The following is a 20745-nucleotide window of genomic DNA, read 5'->3' as shown; positions in this document are numbered from 1 at the left end:
AAACCAGAAGACACTGCACTCTGCACACATCTCTGACGCCAGGGGAAAACACCAAACGCCATGTGGAACCCTGGTGCACGGAAGCTCCCAGAAAGGGCAGCGCAGATCCTCCTGGTTGCTGCTGCCGCGGAGAGCTCGTAGGCAGCACCCCACGAGCAAACTTGAGCCTCGGGACCACAGGTAAAACCAACTTTTCTGCTGCAAGTGACCTGCCTGGTGAACTCAAGACACAGGCCCACAGGAACAGCTGAAGACCTGTAGATAGGAAAAACTACACGCCCGAAAGCAGAACACTCTGTCCCCATAACTGGCTGAAAGAAAACAGGTAAACAGGTCTACAGCACTCCTAACACACAGGCTTATAGGACAGTCTAGCCACTGTCAGAAATAGCAGAACAAAGTAACACTAGAGATAATCTGATGGCGAGAGGCAAGCGCAGGAACCCAAGCAACAGAAACCAAGACTACATGGCATCATCGGAGCCCAATTCTCCCACCAAAGCAAACACAGAATATCCAAACACACCAGAAAAGCAAGATCTAGTTTCAAAATCATATTTGATCATGATGCTGGAGGACTTCAAGAAAGACGTGAAGAACTCCCTTAGAGAACAAGTAGAAGCCTACAGAGAGGAATCGCAAAAATCCCTGAAAGAATTCCAGGAAAACATAAATAAACAAGTAGAAGCCCATAGAGAGGAGTCACAAAAATCCCTGAAAGAATTCCAGGAAAACACAATCAAACAATTGAAGGAGTTAAAAATGGAAATAGAAGCAATCAAGAAAGAACACATGGAAACAACCCTGGATATAGAAAACCAAAAGAAGAGACAAGGAGTCGTAGATACAAGCTTCACCAACAGAATACAAGAGATGGAAGAGAGAATCTCGGGAGCAGAAGATTCCATAGAAATCATTGACTCAACTGTCAAAGATAATGTAAAGCAGAAAAAGCTACTGGTCCAAAACATACAGGAAATCCAGGACTCAATGAGAAGATCAAACCTAAGGATAATAGGTATAGAAGAGAGTGAAGACTCCCAGCTCAAAGGACCAGTAAATATCTTCAACAAAATCATAGAAGAAAACTTCCCTTACCTAAAAAAAGAGATACCCATAGGCATACAAGAAGCCTACAGAACACCAAATAGATTGGACCAGAAAAGAACCACCTCCTGTCACATAATAGTCAAAACACCAAACGCACAGAATAAAGAAAGAATATTAAAAGCAGTAAGGGAAAAAGGTCAAGTAACATATAAAGGCAGACCTATCAGAATCACACCAGACTTTTCGCCAGAAACTATGAAGGCCAGAAGATCCTGGACAGATGTCATACAGACCCTAAGAGAACACAAATGCCAGCCCAGGTTACTGTATCCTGCAAAACTCTCAATGAACATAGATGGAGAAACCAAGATATTCCATGACAAAACCAAATTTACACAATATCTTTCTACAAATCCAGCACTACAAAGGATAATAAAGGTTAAAGCCCAACATAAGGAGGCAAGTTATACCCTAGAAGAAGCAAGAAACTAATCGTCTTGGGAACAAAACAAAGAGAAGAAAAGCACACAAACATAACCTCATATCCAAATATGAATATAACAGGAAGCAATAATCACTATTCCTTAATATCTCTCAACATCAACTCCCCAATAAAAAGACATAGATTAACAAACTGGATATGCAACGAGGACCCTACATTCTGCTGCCTACAGGAAACACACCTCAGAGACAAAGACAGACACTACCTCAGAGTGAAAGGCTGGAAAACAACTTTCCAAGCAAATGGTCGGAAGAAGCAAGCTGGAGTAGCCATTCTATTATCGAATAAAATCGATTTTCAACCAAAAGTCATCAAAAAAGATAAGGAAGGACACTTCATATTCATCAAAGGAAAAAAATCACCAAGATGAACTCTCAATCCTAAATATCTATGCCCCAAATACAAGGGCACCTACATACGTCAAAGAAACCTTACTAAAGCTCAAAACACACATTGCACCTCACACAATAATAGTAGGAGATTTCAACACCCCACTCTCATCAATGGACAGATCATGGAAACAGAAATTAAACAAAGACGTAGACAGACTAAGAGAAGTCATGAGTCAAATGGACTTAACAGATATTTATAGAACATTCTATCCTAAAGCAAAAGGATATACCTTCTTCTCAGCTCCTCATGGTACTTTCTCCAAAATTGACCATATAATTGGTCAGAAAACGGGCCTCAACAGGTACAGAAAGATAGAAATAATCCCATGCGTGCTATCAGACCACCACGGCCTAAAGCTGGTCTTCAATAACAATAAGGGAAGAATGCCCACATATACGTGGAAATTGAACAATGCTCTACTCAATGATAACCTGGTCAAGGAAGAAATAAAGAAAGAAATTAAGGACTTTTTAGAATTTAATGAAAATGAAGGTACAACATATGTCTTTTTATTGGGGAGTTGATGTTGAGAGATATTAAGGAATAGTGATTATTGCTTCCTGTTATATGGGACACAATGAAAGCTGTGCTAAGAGGAAAACTCATAGCGCTGAGTGCCTGCAGAAAGAAACAGGAAAGAGCATATGTCAGCAGCTTGACAGCACACCTAAAAGCTCTAGAACAAAAAGAAGCAAATTCACCCAGGAGGAGTAGAAGGCAGGAAATAATCAAACTCAGAGCTGAAATCAACCAAGTAGAAACAAAAAGGACCATAGAAAGAATCAACAGAACCAAAAGTTGGTTCTTTGAGAAAATCAACAAGATAGATAAACCCTTAGCCAGACTAACGAGAGGACACAAAGAGTGTGTCCAAATTAACAAAATCAGAAATGAAACGGGAGACATAACCACAGATTCAAAGGAAATTCAAAAAATCATCAGATCTTACTATAAAAGCCTATATTCAACAAAACTTGAAAGTCTGCAGGAAATGGACAATTTCCTAGACAGATACCAGGTACTGAAGTTAAATCAGGAACAGATAAACCAGTTAAACAACCCCATAACTCCTAAGGAAATAGAAGCAGTCATTAAAGGTCTCCCAACCAAAAAGAGCCCAGGTCCAGACGGGTTTAGTGCAGAATTCTATCAGACCTTCATAGAAGACCTCATACCAATATTATCCAAACTATTCCACAAAATTGAAACAGATGGAGCACTACCGAATTCCTTCTATGAAGCCACAATTACTCTTATACCTAAACCACACAAAGACCCAACAAAGAAAGAACTTCAGACCAATTTCCCTTATGAATATCGACGCAAAAATACTCAACAAAATTCTGGCAAACCGAATCCAAGAGCACATCAAGACAATCATCCACCATGACCAAGTAGGCTTCATCCCAGGCATGCAGGGATGGTTTAATATACGGAAAACCATCAACGTGATCCATTATATAAACAAACTGAAAGAACAAAACCACATGATCATTTCATTAGATGCTGAGAAAGCCTTTGACAAAATTCAACACCCCTTCATGATAAAAGTCCTGGAAAGAATAGGAATTCAAGGCCCATACCTAAACATAGTAAAAGCCATATACAGCAAACCAGTTGCTAACATTAAACTAAATGAAGAGAAACTTGAAGCAATCCCACTAAAATCAGGGACTAGACAAGGCTGCCCACTCTCTCCCTACTTACTCAATATAGTTCTTGAAGTTCTAGCCAGAGCAATCAGACAACAAAAGGAGGTCAAGGGGATACAGATCGGAAAAGAAGAAGTCAAAATATCACCATTTGCAGATGATATGATAGTATATTTAAGTGATCCCAAAAGTTCCACGAGAGAACTACTAAACCTGATAAACAACTTCAGCAAAGTGGCTGGGTATAAAATTAACTCAAATAAATCAGTAGCCTTCCTCTACACAAAAGAGAAACAAGCCGAGAAAGAAATTAGGGAAACGACACCCTTCATAATAGACCCAAATAATATAAAGTACCTCGGTGTGACTTTAACCAAGCAAGTAAAAGATTTGTACAATAAGAACTTCAAGACTCGGGGTTGGGGATTTAGCTCAGTGGTAGAGCGCTTGCCTAGGAAGCGCAAGGCCCTGGGTTCGATCCCCAGCTCCGAAAAAAAGAACCAAAAAAAAAAAACAAAAAACAAAAAACTTCAAGACTCTGAAGAAAGAAATTGAAGAAGACCTCAGAAGATGGAAAGATCTCCCATGCTCATGGATTGGCAGGATTAATATAGTAAAAATGGCCATTTTACCAAAAGTGATCTACAGATTCGATGCAATCCCTATCAAAATACCAATCCAATTCTTCAAAGAGCTAGACAGAACAATTTGCAAATTCATCTGGAATAACAAAAAACCCAGGATAGCTAAAACTATCCTCAACAATAAAAGGACTTCAGGGGGAATCACTATCCCTGAACTCAAGCAGTATTACAGAGCAATAGTGATAAAAACTGCGTGGTATTGGTACAGAGACAGACAGATAGACCAATGGAACAGAATTGAAGACCCAAAAATGAACCCACACACCTATGGGCACTTGATTTTTGACAAAGGAGCCAAAACCATCAAATGGAAAAAAGACAGCATTTTCAGCAAATGGTGCTGGTTCAACTGGAGGTCAATATGTAGAAGAATGCAGATCGATCCATGCTTATCACCCTGTAGAAAGCTTAGGTCCAAGTGGATCAAGGACCTCCACATCAAACCAGATACACTCAAACTAATAGAAGAAAAACTAGGGAAGCATCTGGAACACATGGGCACTGGAAAAAATTTCCTGAACAAAACACCAATGGCTTATGCTCTAAGATCAAGAATCGACAAATGGGATCTCATAAAACTGAAAAGCTTCTGTAAGGGAAAGGACACTGTGGTTAGGACAAAACGGCAACCAACAGATTGGGAAAAGATCTTTACCAATCCTACAACAGATAGAGGCCTTATATCCAAAATATACAAAGAACTCAAGAAGTTAGACCGCAGGGAGAGAAATAACTCTATTAAAAAATGGGGTTCAGAGCTAAACAAAGAATTCACAGCTGAGGAATGCCGAATGGCTGAGAAACACCTAAAGAAATGTTCAACATCTTTAGTCATAAGGGAAATGCAAATCAAAACAACCCTGAGATTTCACCTCACACCAGTGAGAATGGCTAAGATCAAAAACTCAGATGACAGCAGATGCTGGTGAGGATGCGGAGAAAGAGGAACACTCCTCCATTGTTGGTGGGATTGCAGACTGGTACAACCATTCTGGAAATCAGTCTGGAGGTTCCTCAGAAAATTGGACATTGAACTGCCTGAGGATCCAGCTATACCTCTCTTGGGCATATAACCACAAGATGCCCCAACATATAAAAAAGACACGTGCTCCACTATGTTCATCGCAGCCTTATTTATAATAGTCAGAAGCTGGAAAGAACCCAGATGCCCTTCAACAGAGGAATGGATACAGAAAATGTGGTACATCTACACAATGGAATATTACTCAGCTATCAAAAACAATGACTTTATGAAATTCGTAGGCAAATGGTTGGAACTGGAAAATATCATCCTAAGTGAGGTAACCCAATCACAGAAAAACACACATGGTATGCACTCATTGATAAGTGGCTATTAGCCCAAATGCTTGAATTACCCTAGATGCCTAGAACAAATGAAACTCAAGACAGATGATCAAAATGTGAATGCTTCACTCCTTCTTTAAAAGGGGAATAAGAATACCCGTGGCAGGGGCTGGAGAGATGGCTCAGCGGTTAAGAGCACCCGACTGCTCTTCCAGAGGTCATGAGTTCAATTCCCAGCAACCACATGGTGGCTCACAACCATCTGTAAAGAGATCTGATGCCCTCTTCTGGTGTATCTGAAGACAGCTACAGTGTACTTATATATAATAAATAAATAAATCTTTAAAAAAAAAATAAAAGAATACCCGTGGCAGGGAATAGAGAGGCAAAGATTAAAACAGACACAGAAGGAACATCCATTCAGAGCCTGCCCCACATGTGGCCCACACATATACAGCCATCCAATTAGACAAGATAGATGAAGCAAAGAAGTGCAGGCCGACAGGAGCCAGATATAGATCGCTCCTGAGAGACACAGCCAGAATACAGCAAACACAGAGGCGAATGCCAGCAGCAAACCACTGAACTGAGAATAGGACCCCCGTTGAAGGAATCAGAGAAAGAACTAGAAGAGCTTGAAGGGGCTCGAGACCCCATATATACAACAATGCCAAGCAACCAGAGCTTCCAGGGACTAAGCCACTACCTAAAGACTATACATGGACTGACCCTGGACTGTGACCTCATAGGTAGCAATGAATATTCTAGTAAGATCACCAGGGGAAGGGGAAGCCCTTGGTCCTACTTAGACTGAACCCCCAGCGAACTAGATTGTTGGGGGGAGGGCGGCAATGGGGGGAGGATGGGGAGGGGAACACCCATAAAGAAGGGGAGGGGGAGGGATTAGGGGGATGTTTGCCCGGAAACCGGGAAAGGGAATAACACTCGAAATGTATATAAGAAATACTCAAGTTAATAAAAAAAAAAAACTAACAAACAATGTTAATAATACTAACAAACTAAATTAAAGCATGTATAGGGACAGAGATGTCTTAAGTAGGGTTTCCATTGCTATGAAGACACACCATGACCAAGGCAACTTTTATAAAGGACAACATTTATAGGGGCTGGCTTACAGGTTAAGAGGTTCAATCTATTATTATCAAGGCTAGAACATGGCCGCACCCAGGCAGGCACAGTGCCAGAGGAGTTGAGAGTTCTACATCTTCATCTAAAGGTTACTATGAAGAAGACTGACTTCTAGGTAACTAGGAGAAGGGTCTCAAAGCCCACCCCCAAAGTGACAGGCTTCCTCTAACAAGGCCACATCTCCTAGCATGCCATTCCTGGGCCAAGCATATTCAAACCACCACAGTCTACTCCCTGGCCCTAACAGGCTTGTTCAAACACATGAGTCTATGCAGGTCATACCTAGTCATAGCGTAATACAACTGTATAAGTCCCATAGTCTATAACAGTCTCGACAATTTTAACCATCCAAACTCTTCTGAGATTCATCCAATTGTTTAACTATGATCCCTTATAAAACAAAAATAAAGAAAGCAGATCACAAACCTCCAACGTCTCATGATATATACGACCATTCCAAAATGTCAGAGTGAGGAAATACTGGTGTAAAGCAAGACCAAAACTCAGCTGGGCAAACTCCAGACTCAGCATCTCCATGTCTGATGTCAAGTGCTCTTCAGGTCTGCAACTCCTTTCGTCTTTGTTGACTGCAACACATTTCTTTCTCTTCGGCTGGTCCCACTCCCTGTTTGCAGCTTTCTTTAGCAGATATACCAAGGCTCTGGCCATCTCTAACATCGTGGGGTATCCAAGGCACTTTCATAACTTCTTTTTCCAATGTCGGGATCCACACATTATCTTCTGGGCCCCTCAAAGGGGATTGGGTCATCCCTGCCCTCTCTAGCACTCTAGGCTCTGGCTGACTCCACTTCACTGCTGCTGCTGTTCTTAGTGATCATCCATCCTATGATACTGACATACTCAATTCCCTGGAGTCTTCTGCTGTGGCTTCACCAATAGCCTCTCATAGGCTCCCTTCATGGTGCCAAGCCTCAACTTCTTTACATGACCCCTTCAGTCTTGGGCTATCAACTACAACGGATGCTGTACCTTCCCCAATGGCCTTCCATGGCCTCTCACAGTGCCGAGCCTCAACTGCTATTCATGACCACTCCATGCCATCAAAATGAGTACCACCTGGGTGACTCTTACACATTACCAAGTACAGTTGCAGCATGAGGTACAACCTTGGCCATCTCTGGAACACAGCTTCTTTGTGCTCTCAGAAATCACTTCACAGAAGATTTCATCTCAGTGATGCTGGTCTCTTCTTTTTTTTTTTTTTTTTTCTTTTTTTTCTTTTTTTCGGAGCTGGGGACCGAACCCAGGGCCTTGAGCTTGCTAGGCAAGCGCTCTACCGCTGAGCTAAATTCCCAACCCCGCTGGTCTCTTCTTAATCACGCTAATGTCTTAGCTCCAGTTCACCAGCACAGTTGTCCCTGTGGTCCCTTCCATTCATGACTCTAAAGTCAGAGCCACATGGCTGGAGCTTTCCAGTTCTGCTGCTTGCTGGAGCTGGAACATGGCCCCCTTGTTCTATTATACTATCACCAGTTTTCTGTTTTCCAACTCCTTTCTTGGCTGTCCTGGGAACTTGCTCTGTAGATTGACCTTGAACTCAAGAGATCTGCATGGCTCTGTCTCCTGAGTGCTAGGATTAAAGATATATACCACCATGCCTGGATCTAAGCCTTTTTTTAACCCTGGAACTTGATCTGTCTCAAGCTGGCCTTGAACTAAGAGATCTGCTTGCCTCTCTCCTGGAATTAAAAGCCTGTACCACCATGCCTGGGCCAAAGCTTTTTCATGGTTACTATTCCTCAAGAGCCAGATCAAAATCCTGTGTCTTCTAGCCTCAAGAACTAGATCACAATCGTGTACTCCACTTCTGGATTGTAGTTCATTCCAAATTAAAAGTCTAAATGAAAGCAATAACCAGGTAATAATAACATCTAGATATAAGTATTCCTTGTTCAGGTGCAGAAGCATAAACAGTAAGCTTAGCTGGTGAAATCCTGCCCCAAGTCACCGCTCCTTTAATCTGTTTATCTCCTTGAACACAGGATTCAGCTCCATTCTACCTCCTGCTGCCCCTTTATTCTTTAAACCACACATTGTATACTTCTTTTTCATCTTGCTTGTTTTCATCAAAATTATTAAAAAAAAAAAAGTAACCACACATCAGAATTTATACCAGAGTGTTTTGAAACTTCCTTTGACAAAGTAATTTATTGCAAATCCCTTTACTTTAGTCTCAGGTAGACTCTTCAGACAACGGTAAAAAGCAACCATATTCTTCACCAAAATATCACAATAACAGTCACTCTGGGCCACATACTAAAATTCTCCCCCACTGAAACATCTTGGGCCAGGTCTACACAGTTCGAATTATCGTTAGCACCAATGTCTCCTACTAGGATGGTCCACTAAGCCCCACTGCTTCCCCAAATTCCAAAATCCATAATTCTCTAAACAAAAGCATGGCAGGGCCTCTCATGGCAATACCAGTTCCCATTGCTATGAAGAGACACCATGACCAAGGCAACTCTTAACTGCGGCTGGCTTACAGGTTCAGAGGTTCAGTCCATTATCATCAAGGCAGGAACATGGCAGCATCCAGGCAGGCATGGTGCAGGAGGAGCTGAGAGTTCTACATCTTCATCTGAAGGCTGCTAGCAGAATACTGGCTTCCAGGCAGCTAGGATGAGGGTCTTAAAGCCCTCTCCCACAGTGACACACCTACTCCAACAAGGCCACACCTTCTAATAGTGCCACTCACTGGGCCAAGCATATGCAAATCACCACAGGGGAAGATGTCAAAAATGACCAAAAAAAGGTCTTAAACTGAAGATGCTTTACCAAAAAAAAATTAGGCTAGGAGCATAAAGGGACATAAGTGCTATTGTTTCAGCTAAGGAGGTGACAGAACCTCAGACACACAACTGGCATTATATGGAAGCAGACATTACCGAAAGCCTCACGAAAGTTTTAAGAAATAGTCCAATAATGGCATACTATACTTTTATGAAACAGTGAGGTTTTCACTTTAAGTAAAAGTTTCATCCTGTCCCAACTGTTAAGTCTTGTGTACTTTCTTTGGAAGGGGAGATCTGAGTAGATAAGCACCACAACCTTTACAGTTACACTTAAGACAGACTCCTATACTAAATATAGCCATTTGATGGAAAGTACTTCTCAGACCTACATTCCTGGAAAAATGTTTACAAAGAAATCGAATGTTTTCTTAGCAAAGAAATCTTCTGTGATTGTCATTTGAAAGTACTTTCCAGAAGTCACGTCTTCAGCAGCCTACTTTATAACAACTGGAAAGATGGGCTGCTTTGAACTTCCATATTCTCATGTAGTTGACTTAAATCACTAAAGTAAAACAATTCATTTTCAAGAGTTCCTCTGTTATCTTTAAAAGATTTAATAAAATAATTGAGATCCACAACTCACCAGAAGAAATCTTACCAGCACCTTTACAGTCAACAGAAAATGCAGACGTGACTCCATTGGCTGATCCCAGTTCACACATTGGGATTTGGTAAGGGGGCCTCAGCTTGATTTCCATCTGCATGTCAGACAGATTTATTTTTGTTGAAAGAGACCTGGGATTATTATATCGCTGCTTGGTCCTCTGAATGAAGTTATCTATGTAAAATAAAAATAAATTTCCTTACAGTCATTTGTTAATTAAATCATTTGAGGGGGTGATGCTTATGGACATAAATTTCATAAAGTTAAAATTGTTATTCAAAACTATTCAGTTTGTCATGGGATTTCCAATATTACTTCTGTTTAACAGGCCACTCTAGCATGGAGTCATCAATCAGTTCTATACTCTAAACAGTAAACCCTAGCTAGAGTTAAGTTACTAGAACCAGAGCCTGCCTACCTAAGTAGAGACTTCAAGGGATTACAAAAAGAAAACAGCTTTGTCAACCACTGCCTTCATGTTTATATTCTTACCTCACAAAATGGTCAATCTTTTATCAGCTGTAATTACATACGAATTACACCACAAGCAGTGTGTTTTTATAAATGTTTTCTTATTTCTTATACCATTAGCTAGTATGTTCTGAAGAATAAGTTTCAAAGAATGAATAAAAGAGATTTCCTAAATATCTTCTAAGCAGAATTTTATTTTTACTATTTCCCCTCTTTCTATATAAAGAAATCCGTGACGTTGGCCAGACTTTTCTGGTTGAGCAAACTACTGCCCATAGGCCAAATCTAAACTGCTGGTTTTGTAAATAAAGTTTTATTAGACAATAACTATGCTCATTCATTTATGTATTGCCTGTGGCTGCTTCCAAGCTACAATATCAGAGCTAAGTAGTTGTGGCAGAGACTAGAAGGCCTTTAAAATCTGAAATACGCACTCTCTGGTCTTCTCTATCAAGCACTTGGCAATCCCTGCCCTACATTAAACAGACTGTAAAAGATCAGCACATAAACACAAAACGGAGTAAATTTCTCACTGAGAATGTGCCCTCTGGGATTCATTCTTTGGACTAATATGATCTCCTTCACAACTCAAACACACTTTTGTCCTAATAAACATCTAAATTAAGAACTATAGATCTTTTGCCAATTATTCTATCAAAATCAAGATTGCAAAAGTTTCTCCCTTTCTCCCCAATATTTGATGAAAATTTGACTGGAGACAGTAATAAAAAAAAAAGTACAAAGAATAAAACAAACAAAACCAGGCCCTTACCAAATTCAATGAAACAGTATGGTCTGACAGCAGTATTTGTCTTCATCATGTTATAAGTAGTAATGAACTCCTTCTGAAGCTCATCCAGGAAAGAGAAGGCGAGAACATTTGGATAATTTTCAGTGCACAACATCATGTAGCTCACGCCGAGAGAGCTAATAAAACTACAGTGTAAAAAACATTGGTTTTAAAATTTCAAATTAAATCAAGGTAATTCGTTGTTTCACAAGACGGACTCTATACACTATAAACTACTGCTACTATGGCAATGAAGATATTAACATTGTTACATATTCCAACAACAACTTTAAAGGAGCCAACATACAGTACCAGCCAAAGCTGTGGATGTGTATGCTTCTGGAACTTATTGGGGAGCAGAAAGCAAGGGGAAAAGTACACACATACATAAGGATCTAAGCAGCTTAAAGGGCAACCCTCCACAAAAGCAGTGGAAACACAAATTAACCATTTAATGAGTCACCTAAGTATCCTTTTATTGTACTAATCACACAGATGGTATAGATGTAGAACAGGAAATCAATACAACATCCAGGCTATAGGTCCCGCGTGTGCTATATAGTATTGCCAGCCTGATCCATACTAGTGCGCGCTCTCTCTCTCTCTCTCTCTCTCTCTCTCTCTCTGTGTGTGTGTGTGTGTGTGTGTGTGTGTGTGTGTGTGTGTGTGTTGGTGTACATCCCTGCACATGCTCAGAGGCCAGAAGGGGTCAAAGTCCTCCTCCCTCACTTTCCACCTATTCCTATTTCCTTTCAGCAGTGTCACTGAAGTCAGCAAGCCTCAGCAACTCTCTTGTCTCCACCCTTCTTGGAGCTGGGATTACAGGCATGTGTAGGATACCTGGCTTGTTAGGTGCTAGAATTTAAACATTAGTCATCATGGTTGTGTAGCAACAAGAGCTTTTAACTGGTAAGCCATCTCTCCAGCATTCAGAACTTCTTTTCATTTAACATTTGAAGTAAGTATGCTTACATGATTTAATTTTTTAAAAAAGAGAAAGAGTAGACTGTGTACTGATCTTCTCTTACTGCATCTTCTGTCCATAGGTACTCAATTTTCCTCCCCTTGGGCAAGCCATCTTACTAATTCTCTTTTTACCTTTTACAGTATAGTTCACACTTGTAAAATTGTACTGAACTTATTCCAGAACCTGAAACTCCTTTCTAAATTCTAAAATTCCACTTGGTAAATAGTCATTTTCATAAAATTTCTACGGCTGTAACTTATTAGTAGGACATAAAATTAATGTTAGAACATTTTGTGAAGAGGAGGAGGAGGAAGAGGAAGAGGAAGAGGAGGAACAAGAAGAACAAGAAATTGGAATGTTTATTGTTTTATAAAACATTTGTGTTTTCTACCCTTATATACATATGTTCACAAAGACAACTGCATGTCTTCTCAAGAATCATTAATTAAAGACTCTAGCTATATAGCATATGGAATTTTTCTAAAACTTAGTATTTTAATCAAAGGTCAATATTTTGTTGTTTTTGTACTTTTGGTGGGGTGGGCACTGAATCAGGATGCTAGCTACATAGTCCAAACTAGTCTTGAACTGGTCTTGAATTTATTGGCTCAGGGTGGCCTCAGACTTCTGATCCTCCTGTCTCAGATTCCCAAATGCTGGGATTACAGTTAGGTACCACAAAGAACAGTCTAAAAGGTATTTTCTCAAGTGATTTCTTGTCTCAAAGTACTTTGTCCTTGTCAACATTCTTTGCCTTGTCATTAGCACTTGGATAAACTCCACGATAGTTTGAATAACTTGGACCAATGAGTAATTGGCCTCCATCCATCAGAACTCCCAACTAGTGAGACACAGTTATTTCATTATCGTCCAAAAATGTGACTGAAAATTTTGGGTCACATTTTTTTTTTATTATACCAGTTTTGCTGGTCTTCTCTCATCATGACGCCTACCACATAGTTTATAGCAAATCTTGTTTGTGCTAAATTTAACTGGAAGATTTGAGTGAGAAATACAGAAAATCCTATTTTGTTTTTAAAGATTATATGCTGGCATTTTCAGGACATCATCTACTTGTAGGATACTGTCTGAAATGGCTATAACGCATTCTACAGTTGGCTTTCATAGTAAATTTAGCCTTATAATTCTTTCTCTGAATGGAAAAACAGCTTCCTCACATGCCTGCTCTGTCAATCTACATTTATAATCACATAATAATTGCTTTTTCAATTATTATTGGGCAAGACAGAGATTCTTACCATCTCACTAAAGACTAAAGAAACAGTCTAACATCACTACAAGCATGCTGTGTGCACCCATCAGTCTCACTTGGTTCATGTTCTATACACAGACACTATGCTTTAAGGAGGACAGAGAGAGGAGGAGGAAGGTAAGAGGAGCAACAGAAACAACAGTAAGTACATTTACTGACCGCTCAGTGGAATTGGGACCTCTGCTGAATATTCTGCATAATTCTTTTAATTCACCCTCAGAACAGAAGGCTACTACTAGAACCATTCTGCAAATGAAGAGCCTCAGAGAGGTCAGTAACCAACCCAAAGCCACACGAGTAAGAAGCAGAGAAGGTGCAGCTGCAGACATAGCTCAGCTGGTAGAGTACTTGTCTAGCATGTGTAAAGCCCTGATCTGAACCCCAGTACGACAAACCAAGACTGGAGTAAACATTTAGCTCCAGAGGCTATAATCTTTCTACAACATATCAACTTTCATTATATCAATTTTTTCACTTGTTTTGTTTTGATTTTCCCACCTACATAAAGAGCAATGAGACTTAAGGACTTTTAGAACACACACCCTCCCCATGCTCGGGAACCTTTCCAATTTGTCTACTTCATCTTCTTCCCTCTGCATTCCAGCCACAGAGGCCTGTTTCAGAGCTTCAAGAACGCCAACCTACTCCCAGCCCAGTCAATCCTATCCCGAGAAGACTGCAGGACACGATCTTCTTCACTCCCCCTGCACTCCAAATCTTAAGTCTCCTCAACCATCTATTCTTAACGGCCTTTGCAGAGTGCATGATCTAAATCAGTGGTTCTCAACCTGTAGGTCTGAACCCCCTTGGAAACTGCATATCAGATATTTACCCTGCCATTCAAAACAGTAGCAAAATTACAGTTATAAAGTATGAAAGAAATAATTTTATGGTTGGGGGGGTCACCTATGAGGTTACCCAACATGAGGAACTGTACTGAAGGGTCACAGCATTGGGAAGGTTGAGAACCACTGATCTAAAGTGAAGCCACCTCATGGTCATAGCACAGCAGCTGTTAGTAACCATCAACTGCTCAAGCTCCAAGTGTACACTACATATTGCACTCTGCAATGTCTCTCTCACTAACAGCTGTACTCTAGGACAGCAGGGATGGCTACTGGATTGCTCAGCATTGTATTCTTAGCTCCTGAAATATTGGGTCTAGTACATAATAATTACTCAAATTAACAAATAAAGAAGAACCAAATAGGCATCATTCACTTGTTTACAGCCTAGCACTACCTACACAAAGCAAAGTCTCAGAGAATCACTGACTAAAACACAGAAATAACCTACTCTTCCAGTCACTGTTCTACTTCAGGTCAACTTATCTTTAACATATCCAAAACTGGGGATGATCTCAGAGACTATCAATGATAACATCGAAGGTGTGGTACTGCAGTGAGTACCCATAGATGACTACACAAATCTGCAGTCATGATTCTGCTCCCTTCACTGTAACTACACATGCATGTGTGCACTGTCAATGGATACACTCTTTTTTCTCTAACTTAGGCATTTTTTTTTTTTTGGTTTTTATTAGTTTTTTTAAAGACAGGCTCTCCTATATCCTAGGTTATCCTTAAACTCTTATGAAGCTGAGAATGACTTCGAACTTCTGATCTTCCTGCTTCTACCTCCTTGAATACCTGGTTTATGTGGTACTGAAGATCAGACCTAGAGTTTCAGCTACATGCTCAGTCCACTGAGTATAATTTCTTAAAGATTTACTTGTGTCTGTGTGTGTCTGTATGAGTCTATGTACACATGTGTTCAGGTGTGCATGCCTATGCTCAAGGAGGCCAGAAAAGGGAGTCATTTCCCTCAGAATTGGAGTTACAGGTATTTTGGGGATGCAGGGCTTAAAATGTAGGTGTTAAAATCCAAACTCTGGTCCTCATGATTGTGTAGCAAGTACCATCTCTCCAGCCCCCGGTGAGTATAATTGTTTTAATTTACCATTGTCCTCTCTTTCTCTTTCTCTCCCTTTCTCCTTCCCCTCCCCTCCCCCCCCAACTTCTTCCCTCTACCCCTCCCAACCCTGACTATGCTGGACCTCACTATGTAGACCAAGCTAGCCTCAAACTCACCTGCTGCTTCTTCCCAGGACACCACCCAACCTGTGTTGAGATTGAAAGGCATGTGCCCCCACACCCTTTTTGAGACAGCTTTCAACTCTTTGTAGCCCAGGTTGGTCACATACTCAAGACCTTCTGGCCTTAGCCTGCTGATCCTGGAATAACAAGCTCATGCCACAACACCCTGTCAGTTAAAAAAAAATTAACATGTGTGAGTATTTGTCTGCATGTATGTATGTGCATCATATGTGTGTTGTTAGCACAGAGGTCAGAAGAAGGCATCAGATCATCTGGAACTGGAGTTATGGGTGGGTGTGAGCCACCCCCATGTGGGTATTCTTAACCATTAAGCCATCTCTCCAGCTCCATCCAATTTTCTTTTTTTTTCCTTTTCTTTCTTTCTTTCTTTCTTTCTTTCTTTCTTTCTTTCTTTCTTTCTTAAGTTTTAATTCCTCTCTGTTTCTGGGCTTTAGTTCCAATAGTTGACATTTCTAGCCTCACCTTTCTCCTGGCCAAGAAACTTAACCAAACTTCAATACATCTTCAATATACCTCCCCAGTACAGACATGAGGAACTCAGTCCTTTGAGGATCAAGTGTATCCAGGGTAAGTGAGACTGAAAGACACACAACTTCTGGACCAGGGCTCTGCTCTTTCTAATCACTTTGTTAAAAAGTTAATTCTAGCATATGTCACCATAAATGACACCTAAATGAGTGATTTTGGACATAAAACTTTCCCTGACATATAATTTAAGATACAATTTGTCAAACTTTACATATAACCAATTAAGTACTGATGGCCTTTTGCACTATATGAATACACAGTAAAAGCAATGATATTCCTTTTCAGCAGATCACAGAACACCTGTGGTCCACCATGTCACTATGTAAGGTTTAATGTCAAAGACAAGGTCCTTGACTTCCAAGACCCTGAAATACAATTACCCAAGATTTACTTGAAACAATTATTTAATACACCACGCACATAAACACACATTCATATTCTCTCTCTCTCTCTCTCTCTCTCTCTCTCTCTCTCTCTCTCTCTCTCTCACACACACACACACACACACACACACACAAAGCATAGGAAGTTAAATGACAAAATATATAGCAAACAATTTTAAATGACATAACATCACATATATTATTTTCATTCTTCAATTATATCATCACACATAAAAAGCCTCCTTATCCTTTGTAGCTACATGGTCCATTAAATAGCTTTCCAAACTTTATATTAAAGTTGCCAAGTATTAAGAAAAAATAGTACTTTTGAAATAAAAACTTTCACAAAAATTTTACTAAAGTATATATTCTTTTCAATATTAAAAGAATTTGACAATATAACATATGTTCACTGCTGGTATGTTTAGTAGGATGTATTGTCCTATAGATACAAAATAAACTAAGAAAGCAAGCCGGTCCACAGTGGGACAGAGGGAAAGAACTCACTGAGTCAGCTGTATACAGCACTGTAGCAGACCTCTTCACTTACCCTTCTTTCACACTGCCAACTTTCAATTACTAATGAAAGCACCAAATCACGAATTATATCAATCCATGAATAAAAGACCTATTTTAGCCTTTAATTTTAGTTTCACTAAATATAAACGTGTCTATTCATATGCAGCACACCAGGCAATGTCAACTTAGAAAGATAAAGGAGTCTTGGAGAGTTTTAAGGAGCCCAACTTGATCACATTAGCAGAGCCATGAGTACTATTTTCCCACAGAAACTGTGAAAGAGCGATGTGCTTCCAAGGTCAGCTCCTGAGTCTATTCAATAGACATGATGTTGACAGCCACAGGTTTGCCAGAATAAAGGGCAGAGAAGTGATGTAAGGCTACCAGTAAGGCAAGCAGGGCAGTCAGTTGCATATTCTGCTATCCCTCTGAAGTGGCTTGGTAGCTGTCCCATTAAATTTAGGCTTCACACATACACTTCATTTCTCAACAATAAAAAAAAGGTATTTCATTTACTTCCTTTTTTTAACCTGATTAACTTCTCTCTCCATTAAAAAGTTGAAAGAATTAGAGTAAGGGAAAGGGCATAAATGTTATGAGAGAACATGGACCATGAAGACAAAAGGCAAGGCTGGGGTTCTGCTCCACTATTCATCAGCTTTTGAAATGTCTTTCCATTGGAAGTCTCACCACTTGTCACATCGGTGAAGTGACAGTACTGTTTATGGGTATCTACCTGCATCCTTTCTTCTTTTCCCTAAAGGGAAGGCCTCTAGCCTACCACCTATTATATATAGCCTTGGATATGCCACATGTGTACTGGAGTGTGTGGAGGCCAACTGTGAGTGTCCCTCCTTCCTAACCACAATGAGTAGTCCTGTCAAAGCCCTCCTCTTGACACCAAGGGAGGGTAGGTACACAACTCCACTAAGGCTTCTGTAGCTGCTGGTAAGTGTCTCCCAATCTGTGAAGAATAGAAAATCTACAAAGGCCAAGAGATTGCACAGAAAAAAGACTGCGGACCGAGCACTTGACAAGCAAGCTCTCATGATACATTCTGCTTTTTTGTTTAAACTAACGAGAGTTATGAGCTCGCCTTTACCCACATTGGAGAAGCACTCCACTTACTAAGCATTCAGAGCCACTGCAAAATCTAAAGATGTTAGGTAAAGTACCTGCTAATTGTAGGTGGTGAATAATTATGCTATTGTTCAAGCTACAACTATTGCAGTAAGAAAAAATCACCAAAGAATGAAAGGAAAGCCCTGATACTGACTGGAACAGACAGAGGCTTTCGACAGCATTTCCCACTGGAAGCAGTTTAGGGGCAAATACAAAGAAACTGCATCCTCAAGCAGGAGGAAACCTAGGAGGCCAGCAGCCTTCACTCACTTCAACTCAACTCCCAGAGAAAGAACTAAGTAATCATATTGTTCTATTAAAATTCACAGTGGGGTATGACTGGTCCCCAAAGGACATTTGTCTTTTCACAGGATCAATGTCTCAAAATTAAAAGAAATCTCAAATACACAATCTGATCTTTTTTAACTCCAAAGCCAGCCAGAGTTTTAAGGACTCAGAGGACACAATTTAATTTTCATGATTGCTTTAGCCATTTTCAAAGTAATAAGTTTATTCATTAGATATTTATTACAGCACGAGGAAAGTATATTCGTTAATTTATGCAACCCTAGTCCCTTTAAAATTACTGTAATATCACGGCCGACTGCAAAATCACACAAATAAATAGTCTGACACTCAACCCTGCACACTTTGACCAAGCAACAAGACCACCAATAAGGTTTTCCAAAGCTAAAAAAGCCCTTTTGGAGAAAACAGACTCATTTCCACGGCTGGGAACCTGTAAAATCCTAGAGTATCGGCCATAGTTGGTGTCAGCTGTCAACTTCCCTCTTCATCACGAGAGCTGGGGTTAAAGGTGTGCGCCACCCTCCTGACTTACTCTGCCCCCGCTGGAGTTCCTGCCCAGAATCTCCTCCACAGTGGACGGTGATCAGAAAGTGTAAGACAAATGCTTTCCCCAAGTTGTTTTTGATCATGATGTTTATCACTGCAACTGAAAGCCAACAGGGGCATGCATCTCTCTCTCTCTCTCATACTTAGCTGCTGCTCTGACATGTGCAAGGCACTGTACTAATGCCAGCCAAACACTGAGGAATGTGCTTTACCAGCAAAAAGACCCATGGGCCATTGCAGTCAGAGAAAACCCATCATTTCCCCCATTCACAGAAGGAGAAAATTAAAAGAGCTGTCTCCATTTTAAACATTACTATTCTTACATTTCCCCTTGAAGCCTCTAGTCTTTCTCTGCCAGGTCAACTAGACTTCAGAATGAGGTACTAAGTGACTTAGCCTACAATTATAACTTGTTACTTTGACACTCAATTTCTATACAGATTTGAAAACCATTATACTAAAAGATGAAGACTTCAAATAGGTTAGGCTGGGCTGGAGAGCAGGCTCTATGGTTAGGAGCACGTGCTAATGCAGAGGTGGCTCATTCCCACCTGACATGAACTCGCAAGGACTTCAAGAGGACCTGTGCTCACATGGACACAAATCCATGTATACAGCCTCCACACTCCTGCACGTACACATATTCAATTAAAAATATATATTTAAAATAGATTAGACAGCCGTGGGTCACTTTCCTCAATGAGTTACAACCCAATTACAGAGAGCAAATTAAAGAATTTTAATATTTAAAGAATTTTAATATTTAAGTGGTGAGAAAGAGTAGTTGAACAAGTTCTACATGCAACCTGAGAAGACAGTGAGATCATCAGGAAAATGAAATACTAGTAAAGAGGGGAACTCAGAACAAACAGGCTGAAGTGTGGGCTTGGAAAGAGAGATACTCAGCATGGCCAGGACCAAGATGGGCAGTCTGGTGGCAGCTTCAGGCTGTGTGCCACGACACTGTCACTGCAGAGCCCTTGAGTTTTATCTGCCTTATAGAAGGAGACAAAAGGTCATGAAAAAAAATTAAAGTCAAGTAATACAAATAAACTGCCAATTTCTATTAGATTAATGTCTATTCCTGCACAAACATCATGACCAAGAAGCAAGTTGGGGAGGAAAGGATTTATTCAGCTTACACTTCCAAGTTGCTGTTCATCACTAAAGGAAGTCAGGACTGCAACTCAAGCAGGACAGGAAGCAGGAGCTGATGCAGAGGCCGTGAAGGGATGTTACTTACTGTCTTGCTTCCCCAGGCTTGCTCAGCTTGCTCTCTTATAGAACCCAAGACTACCAGCCCAGGGATGGCACCACCCACAATGTGCTGGGTCCTCCATGCTTGATTGCTAGTTGAGAAAATGCCTTACAACTGGGTCTCATGAAGGCATTTCCTCAACTGAGGCTCCTTTTTCTGTGATAACTCCAGTTTGTGTCAAGTTGACACACAAAACTAGCCAGTACAATTGACCCCTTGTCAACTTGACATACAAACACATCACTATTAAGCCTCAACCCTTACTTTCTTATTCATCCCCAAGATCTAAAAAGAGTCACACAGTCTTTACATATTAAAAGTTCAATCCATTTAAAATATCCAATTTC

At 40.4% G+C, this 20745-nt stretch overlaps 1 protein-coding gene across 3 annotated transcripts in view; it reads right to left on the bottom strand.

The window, feature by feature from the left end:
• Sec22a (SEC22 homolog A, vesicle trafficking protein) overlaps positions 1–20745 on the bottom strand; it is a 60024-nt gene that overhangs the window by 28716 nt on the left and 10563 nt on the right. For 2 of the 3 annotated variants that reach the window (XM_008768693.4, NM_057147.2), the window contains exons 3-4: positions 11359–11522; positions 10095–10289 (exon numbers count right to left, since the gene is read on the bottom strand). In XM_008768693.4, coding sequence (XP_008766915.3) covers positions 10095–10289; positions 11359–11522 — 359 coding nt within the window. Of the gene's footprint in view, positions 1–10094; positions 10290–11358; positions 11523–15706; positions 15879–20745 lie in introns of all 3 variants that reach the window. The other variant, XM_039087918.2, reaches the window with a different exon arrangement.

Source organism: Rattus norvegicus, chromosome 11 (assembly GCF_036323735.1).
Source record: "Rattus norvegicus strain BN/NHsdMcwi chromosome 11, GRCr8, whole genome shotgun sequence".
Taxonomy (NCBI): Eukaryota; Metazoa; Chordata; class Mammalia; order Rodentia; family Muridae; genus Rattus; species Rattus norvegicus.
The sequence above is the reverse complement of the archived record's forward strand: the minus strand, read 5'-3'. Positions and strand labels throughout refer to the sequence as shown.